General features: G+C 41.7%; 2 protein-coding genes across 7 annotated transcripts in view; both read right to left on the bottom strand.

Annotated features, from left to right (window-relative positions):
* The window catches only part of magi1b (membrane associated guanylate kinase, WW and PDZ domain containing 1b), a 436,989-nt gene that overhangs the window by 271,289 nt on the left and 149,550 nt on the right, over positions 1–16,150 (bottom strand). The window lies entirely within an intron of this gene.
* Positions 7,312–8,314, bottom strand: LOC133535423 (protein Churchill-like). Its single transcript, XM_061875255.1, has one exon. It carries the CDS (start codon positions 8,164–8,166, stop codon positions 7,828–7,830), a length of 339 nt encoding a protein of 112 aa, XP_061731239.1. The 5' UTR covers positions 8,167–8,314; the 3' UTR covers positions 7,312–7,827.

Genomic DNA, 16,150 nt, shown 5'->3' with positions numbered 1-16,150 from the left:
AGTGTGCACAATTAAGTACAGTAGCTATGTTGCTCGGACAGTAATGTGTTCATACAAGTTTAGATAGGGGTATGACATTTGTAAAAGGGGAAATACGTTACTGTCTCTTGCATTCATGTTAACAATTAAGCTGAGTTTATCAAATTGCAGATATCGCGGTTTTTGGATTATTTAAAGAAAAAAACGTGTTACTACCCATCGGGAGTATTAATGTAATTATTCATTAATAATGTTTAGCGTTACACGCTCCATGAAATTATAATGACTGAGCTTGTAAGTTTATTTTAACTGGATTAAAGACCTACTGAAACCCACTACTATCGACCACACAGTCTGATAGTTTATATATCAATGATGAAATATTAACATTGCAACACATGCCAATACGGCCTTTTTAGTTTACTAAATTGCAATTATAAATTTTGCATAGAGGTATCATGCTAAAACGTTGCGCATTGTAGAGGACATTTTGTTCCAGCACCGGTCACAGCTATACGTCGTCTCTTTTCATCGCATAATTCCACAGTATTCTGGACATCTGTGTTGCTGAATCTTTTGCAATTTGTTCAATGAATAATGGAGACGTCAAAGAAGAAAGCTGTAGGTGGGAAGCGGTGTATTGCGGCCGCCTTTAGCAACACAAACACAGCCGGCGGTTCATTGTTTACATTCCCGAAAGATGACGGTGAAATTTTACTATGGAACAGAGCGGTCAAGCGAACACGGTCTGATTGGACCACACACACAAAGTACAGTGTATTATGCAGCGATCATTTCGAAAGATAGTGTTTCAAAGAGGGTCCCTTGCAAAGATGGGCATCACCACCACCCGTCGACTGGTGCTGAAGAAAGGTGCGAGGCCGACCGTCAGGTTGTACAGGTACGACCATATAATCTCACTAAAACACTAGTAACACAATAAGCAGATAAGGGATTTTCCAGAAATATCCTAGTAAATGTGTCTAATAACATCTGAATCGCTCCCACTGTATAGTCTTTTTTTTTTCTTTCAAGTCCTTCACTCTCACTTTCCTCATCCACGAATCTTTCATCCTCGCTCAAATTAATGGGGAAATTGTCGCTTTCTCGGTCCGAATTGCTCTTGCTGCTGGTGGCCATGATTGTAAACAATGTTCAGATATGAGGAGCTCCACAACCCGTGACGTCACGCGCACATCGTCTGCTACTTCCGGTACAAGCAAGGCTTTTTTTATCAGCGCGTAAAAGTTGCAAACTTTATCGTGGATGTTCTCTACTAAATCCTTTCAGCAAAAATATGGCAATATCGCAAAATGATCAAGTATGACACATAGAATGGACCTGCTATCCCCGTTTAAATAAGAACATCTCATTTCAGTAGGCTTTTAAAAGAAGTCAGGCAGTACCTCTGGGTCTACTAAATAGTGTGAAGTGAATTATATTTATATAGCGCTTTTCTCAAGTGACTCAAAGCGCTTTACATAGTGAAACCCAATATCTAAGTTACATTTAAACCAGTGTGGGTGGCACTGGGAGCAGGTGGGTAAAGTGTCTTGCCCAAGGACACAACGGCAGTAAATAAGATGGCACAAGCGGGAATCGAACCTGCAACCCTCAAGTTGTTGGCACGGCCACTCTACCAACCGAGCTATGCCGCCCTTCTAAACCCTCTTGTCAATAGAAAATTAAATAAGACTTTCAACCGCAACACACCTGTAGTACATTTCCAGAAGATTCTGGGAGCAGGTTTTGTAACACATGAAAGAAATTAAGTCAAAGAGAAAAGGCTCAGAACAAAAAGCCCAGTCAGACAAAACGTGAATAGGATTTTTTGACACAGATTGAATGTGAGAATTTCTTCCAGTTCACAGGAATGTCCGACTGAAAGTGCCAAGACTCTGCCTCTCTTCCCCATCTCACGTTCGCCAAGCCAAGGCTACGCATGGCACCAGCCAGTCTTTCTTCCGAATTGGACGCACTTAAGGAAACACAACCACGCAGGAAGTTGACGTGTGAATTTACACCAAGAAAAAACTAACTTCATCGAAACTCAAGCCGCGAATCGTGGGGGTCTGGTGGGAACTGAGGTTTAGAAATGGTTTCTGCGGATTTGGAAACAGTCAGAAATACCGCCAGTCGGTGCCCTTCATCCTTGGAACAAGTCCTTGCATTGTGAGACTGAACATTCCAGAAACTATTTCAACTGTAATTTTTTTGTATAAAAAACTCAAACTGTCTTTGTAGGGTAGACAAAAATATGGATTCAAGTAGACCAGGGAAACTGAAATTTAGTACACAATTTAGTACAAAACATTTGGTGGACAAAGTTAGATAAAGGAGGAGTGGCATTGAACATGTCTTTCCGTGGGATCGTCGGAGAAAGTTGTACTTGTAAACAAACTACGGTGAGTTCAAGGACCGCTGAAATTAGTAGGACAAAACGGCGTTGGCTAAATTCTCTCATCGGTGAAAAAATGTAAGACAAACAGTGGGATTTCTAACAATTAGGGAGGTTTGTGTCATGTTTGTCCCCCAACAGAAACTACCGTATTTCCTTGAAATACCGCCGGTCATACAGTATGCGCCAGCTTCGCAAAATAATTAGCGCATGCTTAGTATTACCGCCGGGTCAAACTCGTCACGTCACGAGTGACACTTCCCCTGTCATCATTTTCAAAATGGAGGAGACTGATTTCAATACCGGTAATTTGAAATCGCATAAAGGGAAGAAGATTAAGAGCTATTCAGTAGGATTTAAGGTCCAAGCTATTGAATATGCTAAAAAGAACAGTAAGCAGCTATGTTTTATTAATATACCTGTGGTGAGGTGGAGCCGCCAGTCCGAAAGACAGGCAGGGCACGCTGGAAACGGCGAGCGAGTGGAGAGGAGGAGCGGAAAAGCGACCTGGACTGAGGTTTTATTGAAAAATAAACAAAGTCAAACTGCTCAAGCTATGTCCTTCCTTGGTGGTCCTGGGAACCCGCAATACGACGGCTTGAGACCGTCACAATACCGTAGCTGCGTGTGTCAAATATGAGTCATTAAATGACTCCCGCCTCCTGGTGGTAGAGGGCGCTAGTGATCCTTCTTGCGACTACTGCAGAAGAAGTGAAAATTAGTCACGTGATATGTGCTGGGACGGGTATGACGCGGCGGAAGCACGACTGACTTTTTACGATGTGACACCTATGCTGACTATGTAAACAACCGGGCTGAAATAAAGCATGTTCCAGTCCTTAATACCCAGTGTATTATTTATACAATAACACTTCACGGTGGCAGGGGTGGGATAAAGAGATCACCCCCGGAGCAGAACGGGAGGGGGAGTTGTCCGAGGATAATTCTGTCTAGCTAACTGATAGCAGCTTTGTAAACTGGACTTTCAATCGAAGCAGGAGGTAATGAAGGCAGATCTCCATCGAGACGGAGAGACTTTTAAAACTGAAGAAAGATAAGGAAGACTTCTATAAAGAAGTTATCGATGCTTTTGATCAGAAGGCACTGGCATGGACTTCATTTATAAGTAAAGGTAATACCATGATAACGTTTTTTTTAATTAAATGTGCTTTTCATGATGGTATCCTTACATCACACTCAAATTTTTACTGCATGCCTTTGGTAAGTGTCGGAGTGAGAAGATCTTTTGGGACGGCGTGGCACAGTGGGAGAGTGGCCGTGCGCAACCCGAGGGTCCCTGGTTCAATTCCCACCTAGTACCAACCTCGTCACGGCCGTTGTGTCCTGAGCAAGACACTTCACCCTTGCTCCTGATGGGTGCTGCTTGGCGCCTTGCATGGCAGCTCCCTCCTTCAGTGTGTGAATGTGTGTGTGAATGGGTAAATGTGGAAGTAGTGTCAAAGCGCTTTAACTACCTTGAAGGTAGAAAAGCGCTATACAAGTATAACCCATTTATCATTTATTTATTTAAAATAATTAGCGCATGCTTACTTTTACCGCATGCCTTTGGTAAGCGCAGGAGTGAATACGTTTTAAATTAATTAGCGCCCCGGCGGCAATTCAAGAAAATACGATATATTAAAACAAAAAATATATTGTTTTCCCCTCATATTTGTCTATTTTCAAACATTTTTTGAACTACTAAAGCCACGGGTTGCCGACCCCCAAAGTAGGCCCACTTCAAAAAAACAACTTCCATGACGATATGGAAACACGTGTTTGATCAAATCCAAGAGAAGCTCTTTACCTAGGAATACTTTTCACAGAACACGTTGACATTTTTAAAAGGTTTCCAAGAAAAAAGGCTTGTATTGTTGTTATTGTGTCCGGTAAGAGTGGCTTTCAAAAGAAGGTTATGGTCCGAAAACAAGCTTCGTAGTTGATGGGATTGCAAACCCTCTAATGTGTCTTTGTTTAAAACGATGAAGTGTGCCACGCTAAGTCAAGACTAATCAACTCTTAAGCGAAGACCTCATCCAGGACTCTAGTTAATCAGATAATAAGGGCTAATCGCCACTGAATTGATTTAACTAGTAGTGGCCATGTCCGGTTAACAATGTAGGTCCACATCACTCAGATCAGGCTTAACCATATGTTCCCTTTATCTGAGATCTCATGTGACCCCTGACCAGGGACCACTTAAACCCCGTCTTTACCTTTTTAATCATTACCATTTATATCGGTTTTGGAGTTTTTGACTACACACATATTTGAGAAACCCATCCATTGTTAAATTTCCTAACAATCCCCGCTTCCATACTAGTTGGGAAATTGTGTTAGATGTAAATATAAACGGAATGCAATGATTTGCAAATCCTTTTCAACCCATATTCAGTTGAATGGAAATAATAATTAACTTAGAATTTCATGGCTGCAACACGTGCCAAAGTAGTTGGGAAAGGGCATGTTCACCACTGTGTTACATCACCTTTTCTTTTAACAACACTCAATAAACGTTTGGGAACTGAGGAAACTAATTGTTGAAGCTTTAAAAGTGGAATTCTTTCCCATTCTTGTTTTATGTAGAGCTTCAGTCGTTCAACAGTCCGGGGTCTCCGCTGTCGTATTTTACGCTTCATAATGCGCCACACATTTTCCATGGGAGACAGGTCTGGACTGCAGGCGGGCCAGGAAAGTACCCGCACTCTTTTTTTTTACGAAGCCACGCTGTTGTAACAGGTGCTGAATGTGGCTTGGCATTGTCTTGCTGAAATAATCAGGGGCGTCCATGAAAAATGGCAGCATATGTTGTTCCAAAACCTGTATGTACCTTTCAGCATTAATGGTGCCTTTACAGATGTGTAAGTTACCCATGCCTTGGGCACTTATGCACCCTCATACCATCACAGATGCTGGCTTTTGAACTTGGCGTCGATAACAGTCTGGATGGTTCGCTTCCCCTTTGGTCTGGATGACACGATGTCGAATATTTCCAAAAACAATTTGAAATGTGGACTCGTCAGACCACAGAACACTTTTCCACTTTGCATCAGTCCATCTTAGATGATCTCGGGCCCAAGGAAGCCGGCGGGGTTTCTGGATGTTGTTGATAAATGGCTTTCGCTTTGCATAGTAGAGCTTTAACTTGCACTTACAGATGTAGCGACCAACTGTATTTAGTGATAGTGGTTTTCTGACGTGTGCCTGAGCCAATGTGGTGATATCCTTTAGAGATTGGTGTCGGTTTTTGATACAGTGCCGTCTGAGGGATGGAAGGTCACGGTCATTCAATGTTGGTTTCCGGCCATGCCGCTTACGTGGAGTGATTTCTCCTGATTCTCTGAACCTTTTGATGATATTATGGAGCGTAGATGTTAAAATCCCCAAATTTCTTGCAATTGCACTTTGAGAAACGTTGTTCTTAAACTGTTTGACTATTTGCTCACGCAGTTGTGGACAAAGGGGTGTACCTCGCCCCATCCTTTCTTGTGAAAAACTGAAAATTTTTTGGGAAGCTGTTTTTATACCCAATCATGGCACCCACCTGTTCCGCAATTAGCCTGCACACCTGTGGGATGTTCCAAATAAGTGTTTGATGAGCATCCCTCAACTTTATCAGTATTTATTGCCACCTTTCCCAACTTCTTTGTCACGTGTTGCTGGCATCAAATTCTAAAGTTAATGATTATTTGCTAAAAAAAAGTGTTTATCAGTTTGAACATCAAATATTTTGTCTTTGTAGCATATTCAACTGAATATGGGTTGAAAATGATTTGCAAATATTTGTTTATATTTACATCTAACACAATTTCCCAACTCATATGGCAACGTGGTTTGTAGCTCGATGTCTCTACAGTTGTGTTAAACCTTTTACACTATTTTATTTTGCTGTTAAAGCGCTTTAATTCGGAATTTTGAGTTGCTAAAATGCCTTACGCTTGGGTAGGGTTGTCCCGATACCAATATTTTGGTACCAGTACCAAAATGTATTTAAAAATGTTGTTACTTTTCTAAATAAATGGGACCACAAAAATGTCATTATTGTCTTTATTTTAACAAAACATTTTATGGTACATGTGTGAATGTGAGTGTGAATGTTGTCTGTCTATCTGTGTTGGCCCTGCGATGAGGTGGCGACTTGTCCAGGGTGTACCCCGCCTTCCGCCCGATTGTAGCTGAGATAGGCGCCAGCGCCCCCCGCGACCCCAAAAAGGGAATAAGCGGTAGGAAATGGATGGATGGGTACATTAAACATATGCATCATTTTGCAATTTTGTCGGTAAATACTGTTTGATAAATTCCATGTTCCTTTGATATTGTTTTTATTATCATCTAGACCAGGGGTCACCGACCTTTTTGAAACTAAGAGCTACTTCTTGGGTACTGATTAATGCGAAGGGCTACCAGTTTGATACACACTTAAATAAATTGCCAGAAATAGCCAATTTGCTCAATTTACCTCTAATAAATACATATATATATATATTTATTTATTTATTTATTATTTTTTTTTTTCCTTTTACAGAAGGTTTTTTGTAGGGAATAAAAGACGAAAAAAACACTTAATTGAACGGTTTAAAAGAGGAAAAAACAGGAAAAAAATGAAAATAAAATTTTGAAACATAGGTTATCTTCAATTTCGACTCTTTAAAATTCAAAATTCAACCGAAAAAAATGAAGAAAAAAACTGGCTAATACGAATCTTTTTGAAAAAATAAAAAAAAATAATTTATGGAACATCATTAGTAATTTTTCCTGATAAATTTTTGAATTTTGATGACATGTTTTAAATAAGATTAGATTAGATAGTACTTTATTTATTCCGTCAGGAGAGTTCCTTCAGGAAAATTACAATTTTCAGCACAATCCCATTCAAGATCAGACAAACATTACAGGGAGACAGAACAGGATCGCTGACGGGTCTGCCGGCTTCCAGCGCCCCTTACAAAAAAAAAAGATGACATACAGGTAAACAAGGATGATCCACAAAGGAAATTGTTCCACACAGTAGCTCAGTTACAATGATGGGAAAGTGTAAGGATGGAAAGGACAATGCAGGTATAAATAAACTAAATATTTTTACTAAATGATTTGGACTTTTCCTGATTACATGGCAACAGTTGTTTCTAAGGGAGGGGGGTCGAAAACAGCCATCGCCTTTAATTAAAACAGTGCAAAGAAAAGGTTGTAAAACAGTTCAAAGAAGGGGAGTCTGGTCCTGCTTCCTCCCCGCTTTGTAATTCCCGGGTCAAGACAAAATATTTCTGTGGATTACAATACATTAAAGAAACAGAACCCTCATGTCGCTCCCCATCCTACACAGTGGAGTTTTTACAAGCCTTCTTGGTAGGATCAAAGACAGCTTTTGTCTTAACACAAAATTTGTTGATAACTTAGATAAAATTCTTCTGACAGAAATGGATATCTCCACTTTTGGTGTATTGTCTGGTCTAGAAGAGCGGGGTGTTCTGTCCGGGGTCATCTGGCAACACGCTAATGGAGTCCTCTGCTTTACCACACAGCATGCAAAGCATCGTGTACTCCTGATATTCATCAACAACAGCAAATGTATATTCATGTCTGGCGATGACGTGGTTGCAGTTTTTACAAAGATGGTCATAGGTGACGACCTCCTCTACGGCGTAATCCTCCCCGACTTTATTGGCAACCAACACGAAGTCCCTGTGATTGCAGCTGGCACAGCCCAGGTAGTTCATCAGGTAGGAGCCATCTTCCAAACAAGTGTGGCCCCGATCGGGGAATTGTTTTTGCACGCAGCCGTTGCACATTGTCACAAAAAAAAAAATAGATTTTATCCCGTTTTTGGAAACAACTACAGTGCAGAGATGTTAATAATAATCAGCTAGCTGTAGATCTTTAAAGCATTTTTGATCCAAACACCACGGAAGCAAACACAAAAGAGTTAAACACAAAATAAGTTAAAATCCAATCTGCACTTTGTTAGAATATATAACAAATTGGACCAAGCTATATTTCTAACAAAGACAAATCATTATTTCTTCTAGATTTTCCAGAACAAACATTTTTAAAGAAATTCAAAAGACTTTTAAATAAGATTTAAATTTGATTCTACAGATTTTCTAGATTTGCCAGGATAATTTTTTTGAATTTTAATCATAATAAGTTTGAAGAAATATTTCAAAAATATTATTTGTCGAAAAAACAGAAGCTAAAATGAAGAATTAAATTAAAATGTATTTATTGTTCTTTACAAAAAATAATCAAAAATACTTAAACATTGATTTAAATTGTCAGGAAAGACGTGGAAGGAATTTAAAAGGTAAAAATATGTGTTTAAAAATCCTAAAATCATTTTTAAGGTTGGATTTTTTCTCTAAAATTGTATTTTTGAAAGTTATAAGAAGCAAAGTAAAAAAATAAATGAATGTTTTTAAACAAGTGAAGACAAAGTCTTTAAAATGTTTTCTTGGATTTTCAAATTTTTTTTGTCGTTTTGTCTCTCTTAAAATTAAGGGAGACCAGCTTGCTAGTAAATAAATACAATTTAAAAAATAGAGGCAGCTCACTGGTAAGTGCTGCTTTTTTTAGCTATTTTTAGAACAGGCCAGCGGGCGACTCATCTGGTCCTTACGGGCTACCTGGTGCCCGCGGGCACCGCGTTTGTGACCCCTGATCTCGTAATTTTTTATAATTTATCTTATTTGACCTCATAATATGAGTTAACTTGTTTTTTATATATTTTTTATATTCATTTTCTGCTTCTTTTGTTTTCAATCTTATAAATTCACTGTAAAGAGTGTTTTTCTTTTTGCAAGCATTTTGTAATCCCTTCGTGATCCAAGGACAATTAGTATATTTTCTTTTTTGGGCAATTTTTTATCATATAATGACATAAATATTCTCATATAACATCCCATATATATAAATAAAATAGTGAACATACAAGACAACTTGTCTTTTAGTAGTAAATAAACAAAAAAAGGCTCCTAATTTGTCTGCAGATGTAAGCAGTAACATATTGTGTCATTTTCCATTCTATTATATTTTTTACAATTTATCAAGGACAAACTGTAAAAATGAATTATTAATCTACTTGTTCATTTACTGTTAAAATCTGCCTATTTTCTCTTTTAACATGTTCTATCTACACTTCTGTTAAAATTTAATAATCACCAATTCTTCTCTTCTTTGATACTTTACATTAGTTTTGGATGATACCACAAATTTTGGTATCAATCCGATACCAAGTAGTTACAGGATCATACGTTGGTCATATTCAAAGTCCAAGAACATATTTCCTGAGTATACAAACACAATATAAATCTTAAAAACAAACGAAAAAAATATTTTGTGGTGCTAAAAATATCAATGTAATCCTAGTAGTATCGACTACATACGCTCCTGTACTTGGTATCATTACAGGGTAGATCTGACCATTGTGTTTGTTTACATTGTGTCGCCGGTGAGCTATTGTATCCTCCTACGGTGTGTAGTGAAGCATGTTTAGCTATTCCTCGTCCTCCAGTGATAATGGTACTTGTAAGAATGGACGTTAGCCGCTAGCCATGTTTTAAAGCACCTCTTCCTGAGAATTTTTCAGTGTTATAACTTCACCTTTATCTTGAGTTTTTAAGCAAAAATGCGTCCATTCTGCCTTTTCTGTCTACACACTGTGTATGTTTGTAAGTACTCTGTGAATGTGCGCTGCCGAACATGCTCCTCAGCTTGTAAAACCAGCAATTTAATGACAAGACGACGCGCTGTCATGCCCGTTCAAAACAGTCGTTGCGGGGAGCGGTACTTTTTAGATGCGGTGTAGTACCGTATGCTATTCATTTGTATCGTGGTACTATACTAGAACCGGTATACCGCAAAACCCTACATTTGGGTCGATTGATGCTCCCGTTTTGTTGGTATGCAAATTAAATCACTTTTCACCAGTCTTAACACCAAATATTTGTATTTTTTAGTCATTATATCTTACATATTTGTTGTGAACAAAGGGCTATACATTGATGAAGTTGATTTGTGATGCTAAAAAATATCAATATTGTCATAGTAGTATGGACTAGATACGGTCCTGTACTTGGTATCATTACAGGGTAGATTTAACCATTGTGTTTGTTTACATTGTGTCGCCGGTGAGCTATTGTATCCTCCTACGGTGTGTAGTGAAGCATGTTTAGCTATTCCTCGTCCTCCAGTGATAATGGTACTTGTTAGAATGGACGTTAGCCGCTAGCCATGTCTTAAAGCACCTCTTCCTGAGAATGTTTCAGTGTTGTAACTTCACCTTTATCTTTGTTTTTCAAGCCAAAAATACGTCCGTTCTCCCTTTTCTGTTCACACACTGCATCTGTTTGTAAGTACTCTGTGAATGTGCGCTGCCGAACATGCTCCTCTGCTCGTAAATTCAGCAATTTAATGACAAGACGACGCTCAGTCAGGCCTGTTACAAACAGGGGGTACTTTTTAGAGGCAGTATAGTACAGAATATGATTAATTAGTATCGCAGTACTGTACTAGTACTGGTATATGCAAATTAAATCCTTTTTCATGTGGGGAGATTGTCTTAAAAACAGATATTTGTTTTTTTTTTTTTTAGTCATTATATCTTACATATTTATGGTGAACAAAAGGTTATACATTGATGAAGTTGATGTATTTCCGGTATGATCTTGTAGTTCATCATAAACACGGAGTAGAAACAAGGTGTCATGAAATACTGAGATGAACAAGCAGTATTTCGACACATCTATGAATAATTCAATTTGCGTCTATGTTTAAAGACATAACCATAAATGCCCAAAGCTAAGCAAATTGTAGGCCAGCTAATTGACCAGAGAATTGATGATAGGTTGCAGATAGAAAAGAAAAAGATCTGAGATGGATGTGTCCTTCTCAAGCTCGAAGGCACTCCCATTTATTGTATTCCACAACATATCAAAAAGTGAGAAAAACACGCCTCTATATGAGCCAAACACCATGTATTAGGTTACAGTCATGGCCTAGCACTGTATCCATGGCAACCGCTGCCAGATGAGCACAGACTGTGGGGAAGGTAGTGGTCACACTGCTGCCACCCTCTGGACAAACAGGAGATTACAAAAACAAAAAGACAAAAGACTGAAGCGATGGCAGTATGAAGTCATGGCATTGGGAATGAACCTCGTTAAAATGATGACAAAACGTGCATATTCACAACGTGCTCAGTTCAACGTTGGATATTTTTGATAGAATGTGGCGTTCAAAGACACATGTTGGAGCCTTGTGCATTGGGCCTATACTATTGACCAATACCGATATTGATCCGATACAATATTGGCCCGAATCATGGTTTGTAGTGTGGAAAATTGCACCCATATATATATCTTATTTAAACGGTGTGTCATACTTGATCATTTCGCGATATTGCCATATTTTTGCTGAAAGGATTTAGTAGAGAACATCCACGATAAAGTTCGCAACTTTCGGTCGCTGATAAAAAAGCCTTGCCTGTACCGGAAGTAGCAGACGATGTGCGCGTGACGTCACGGGTTGTGGAGCTCCTCACATCTGAACATTGTTTACAATCATGGCCACCAGCAGCGAGAGCGATTCAGACCGAGAAAGCGACGATTTCCCCATTAAATTGAGTGAGGATGAAAGATTTCTGGATGAGGAAAGTGAGAGTGAAGGACTAGAGGGAAAAAAAGATGAGGGCAGTGGGACCGATTCAGATGTTATATGACAAATTTACTAGGATATTTCTGGAAAATCCCTTATCTGCTTATTGTGTTACTAGTGTTTTAGTGAGATTATATGGTCGTACCTGTACAACCTTAAAGTCAGAGGGGTGTGGCGACGGGTGTGGTGACCGTCAGTGTCTCCGAGGGAAGCCACTTTTCTCGACTAGGCGAAGGCAGCCGTTGGGGCCGGGCTGAATGTCCCCCCCCCTCCTCCACGGTGAATGTATCCGATGGTCGGGGGCGGCCAGTGGGAGAAGGCAAGGGAATCCGCAGCTGCAGTAGGAACGATGCAAGCTCTCCGCTCATGTCTGTGGTAAGAGCCGACTTAATACCACAATTTTCTCACATAGGGAACCATGTTCGCTTGACCGCTCTGTTCCATAGTAAAGCTTCACCGTCATCTTTTGGGAATGTAAACAAGGAAACACCGGCTGTGTTTGTGTTGCTAAAGGCGGCCGCAATACACCGCTTCCCACCTACATCTTTCTTCTTTGACGTCTCCATTATTAATTGAACAAATTGCAAAAGATTCAGCAACACAGATGTCCAGAATACTGTGTAATCATGCGAATAAAGCAGACGACTTATAGCTGGGATCGGTGCTGGATCTAAATGTCCGTGACGTCACGCGCACGAGTCATCATACCGCGACGTTTTCAGCAGGATAATTTGCGCGAAATTTAAAATGACAATTTAGTAAACTAAAAAGGCCGTATTGGCATGTTAATATTTCATCATTGATATATAAACTATCAGACTGCGTGGTCGGTAGTAGTGGGTTTTTCTGTAGGCCTTTAACTATGAATGATAAAACACTGAATATTGACAACATATTTTACAATCAACCGAAACGCAACCAAAATGCAACAAACATAGTGAAAAAAATCCCACTTACAATCTGAGATATCTCAGAGTGACCATAATAAATAATTAAATGACCATAGTAAGTAATTAGATGACCATAGTAACTAATTAAGTGACCATAGTAACTAATTAAGTGACCATAGAAACTAGTATATGATGCAGATTCCAAGCATTGAAATACTTAACATAGTTGAAGATTAGAAAACATGACTGCACAACATAATGGCAGCTACACTTTCCATCATAAAGATCTAAAACTATTATCTGGAAATGTGCGGTGGGCCAGATTGAAAAACTCAACGGCCCACATGTGACCCCCAGGCCTTAATTTGCCCAGGTCTGGTATATACTGTAAGAAGCAGACAGTAAGAGTTGTTTATGCGATGACGTCTAAGAATGGACAGAATTTCGATACGCAGTCAGGGCGTTGAGGGGATCCGGTTTGGTGGCTGCAGATTTAAGTCTCTGCTCTTTGCAGATGATGTGGTCATCTGGTCAGGATCTTCAGCTCTCACTGGATCGGTTCGCAGCCGAATGTGAAGCGACCTCCAAGTCCGAGTCCATGGTTCTCGCCCGGAAAAGGGTGGAGTGCCATCTCCGGGTTGGGGAGGAGACCCTGCCCCAAGTGGAGGAGTTGAAGAACCTCGGAGTCTTGTTCACGAGTGAGGGAAGAGTGCATCGTGAGATCGATGCGGCGTCTTCAGTAATGCGGAGGCTGTATCGATCTGTTGTGGTGAAGAAGGAGCTGAGTCTGAAGACAAAGCTCTCAATCTACGTTCCCATCCTCACCTATGGTCATGAGCTCTGGGTTAGGACCGAAATGACAAGATCACGGGTACAAGCGGCCGAAATAAGTTTCCTCCACCGGGTGGCGGGGCTCTCCCTTAGAGATAGGGTGAGAAGCTCTGCAATTCGGGAGGAACTCAAAGTAAAGCCTCTACTCCTCCAGATCAAGAGGAACCAGATGAGGTGGTTCAGGCATCTGGTCAGGATGCCACCCGAACGCCTCCCTAGGGAGGTGTTTAGGGCTCGTCCAACCGGTAGGAGGCCACGTTGTGAAGACTATGTCTCCCGGCTGGCCTGGGAACACCTCAGGATCCCCCGGGAAGAGCTGGACGAAGTGGCCGGAGAGAGGAAAGTTTGTGCTTCCCTACTTAGACTGCTGTCCCCGCAACCTAACCTCGGATTAGCGGAAGAAGAAGATGGATGGACGTCTGAGAATTCTGGAGATTTTCAGATGTGTGAAAGAAGTATAAGGTAAGCCACAGTGATATTTTACCTTCGACTCAAACATCTCCATGATCCACTTGAAAGGCTGACTGAACCGTGATTAACCCCCGTGGTTCGGACATCTGGTCAGGATGCCACCCGAACGCCTCCCTAGGGAGGTGTTTAGGGCTCGTCCAACCGGTAGGAGGCCACGTTGGGAAGACTATGTCTCCCGGCTGGCCTGGGAACACCTCAGGATCCCCCGGGAAGAGCTGGACGAAGTGGCCGGAGAGAGGAAAGTTTGTGCTTCCCTACTTAGACTGCTGTCCCCGCAACCTAACCTCGGATAAGCGGAAGAAGAAGATGGACGTCTGAGAATTCTGGGGATTTTCAGATGTGTGAAAGAGGTATAAGATAAGCCAGAGTGATATTTTACCTTCGACTCAAACATCTCCATGGTCCACTTGAAAGGCCGAGTGAACCGTGATTAACCCCCGTGGTTCGGACATCTGGTCAGGATGCCACCCGAACGCCTCCCTAGGGAGGTGTTTAGGGCACGTCCAAACGGTAGGAGGGCACGCTGGGAAGACTATGTCTCCCGGCTGGCCTGGGAACACCACAGGATCCCCCGGGAAGAGCTGGACGAAGTGGCCGGAGAGAGGAAAGTTTGTGCTTCCCTACTTAGACTGCTGTCCCCGCAACCTAACCTCGGATAAGCGGAAGAAGAAGATGGATGGACGTCTGAGAATTCTGGAGATTTTCAGATGTGTGAAAGAAGTATAAGGTAAGCCACAGTGATATTTTACCTTCGACTCAAACATCTCCATGGTCCACTTGAAAGGCCGAGTGAACCGTGATTAACCCCCGTGGTTCGGAAATCTGGTCAGGATGCCACCCGAACGCCTCCCTAGGGAGGTGTTTAGGGCTCGTCCAACCAGTAGGAAGCCACGTTGGGAAGACTATGTCTCCCGGCTGGCCTGGGAACACCACAGGATCCCCCGGGAAGAGCTGGACGAAGTGGCCGGAGAGAGGAAAGTTTGTGCTTCCCTACTTAGACTGCTGTCCCCGCAACCTAACCTCGGATAAGCGGAAGAAGAAGATGGATGGACGTCTGAGAATTCTGGAGATTTTCAGATGTGTGAAAGAAGTATAAGGTAAGCCACAGTGATATTTTACCTTCGACTCAAACATCTCCATGGTCCACTTGAAAGGCTGACTGAACCGTGATTAACCCCCGTGGTTCAGAAATCTGGTCAGGATGCCACCCGAACGCCTCCCTAGGGAGGTGTTTAGGGCTCGTCCAACCAGTAGGAAGCCACGTTGGGAAGACTATGTCTCCCGGCTGGCCTGGGAACACCACAGGATCCCCCGGGAAGAGTTGGACGAAGTGGCCGGAGAGAGGAAAGTTTGTGCTTCCCTACTTAGACTGCTGTCCCCGCAACCTAACCTCGGATAAGCGGAAGAAGAAGATGGATGGACGTCTGAGAATTCTGGAGATTTTCAGATGTGTGAAAGAAGTATAAGGTAAGCCACAGTGATATTTTACCTTTGACTCAAACATCTCCATGGTCCACTTGAAAGGCTGACTGAACCGTGATCAACCCCCGTGGTTCGGAAATCTGGTCAGGATGCCACCCGAACGCCTCCCTAGGGAGGTGTTTAGGGCTCGTCCAACCAGTAGGAAGCCACGTTGGGAAGACTATGTCTCCCGGCTGGCCTGGAAACACCTCAGGATCCCCCGGGAAGAGCTGGACGAAGTGGCCGGAGAGAGGAAAGTTTGTGCTTCCCTACTTAGACTGCTGTCCCCGCAACCCAACCTCAGACAAGCAGAAGAAGCTGGATGGACGTCTAAGAATTCTGGGGATTTTCAGATGTGTGATAGAGGTATAAGGTAAGCCACAGTGATATTTTACCTTCGACTCAAACATCTCCATGGTCCACTTGAAAGGCTGAGTGAACCGTGATTAACCCCCTTGGTACAAACTTCCTG

This window comes from Nerophis ophidion, linkage group LG16, assembly GCF_033978795.1.
Source record: "Nerophis ophidion isolate RoL-2023_Sa linkage group LG16, RoL_Noph_v1.0, whole genome shotgun sequence".
Classification (NCBI taxonomy): Eukaryota; Metazoa; Chordata; class Actinopteri; order Syngnathiformes; family Syngnathidae; genus Nerophis; species Nerophis ophidion.
Note: the sequence above shows the minus strand (reverse complement) of the source record. Positions and strands in the feature narration are given on the sequence as shown.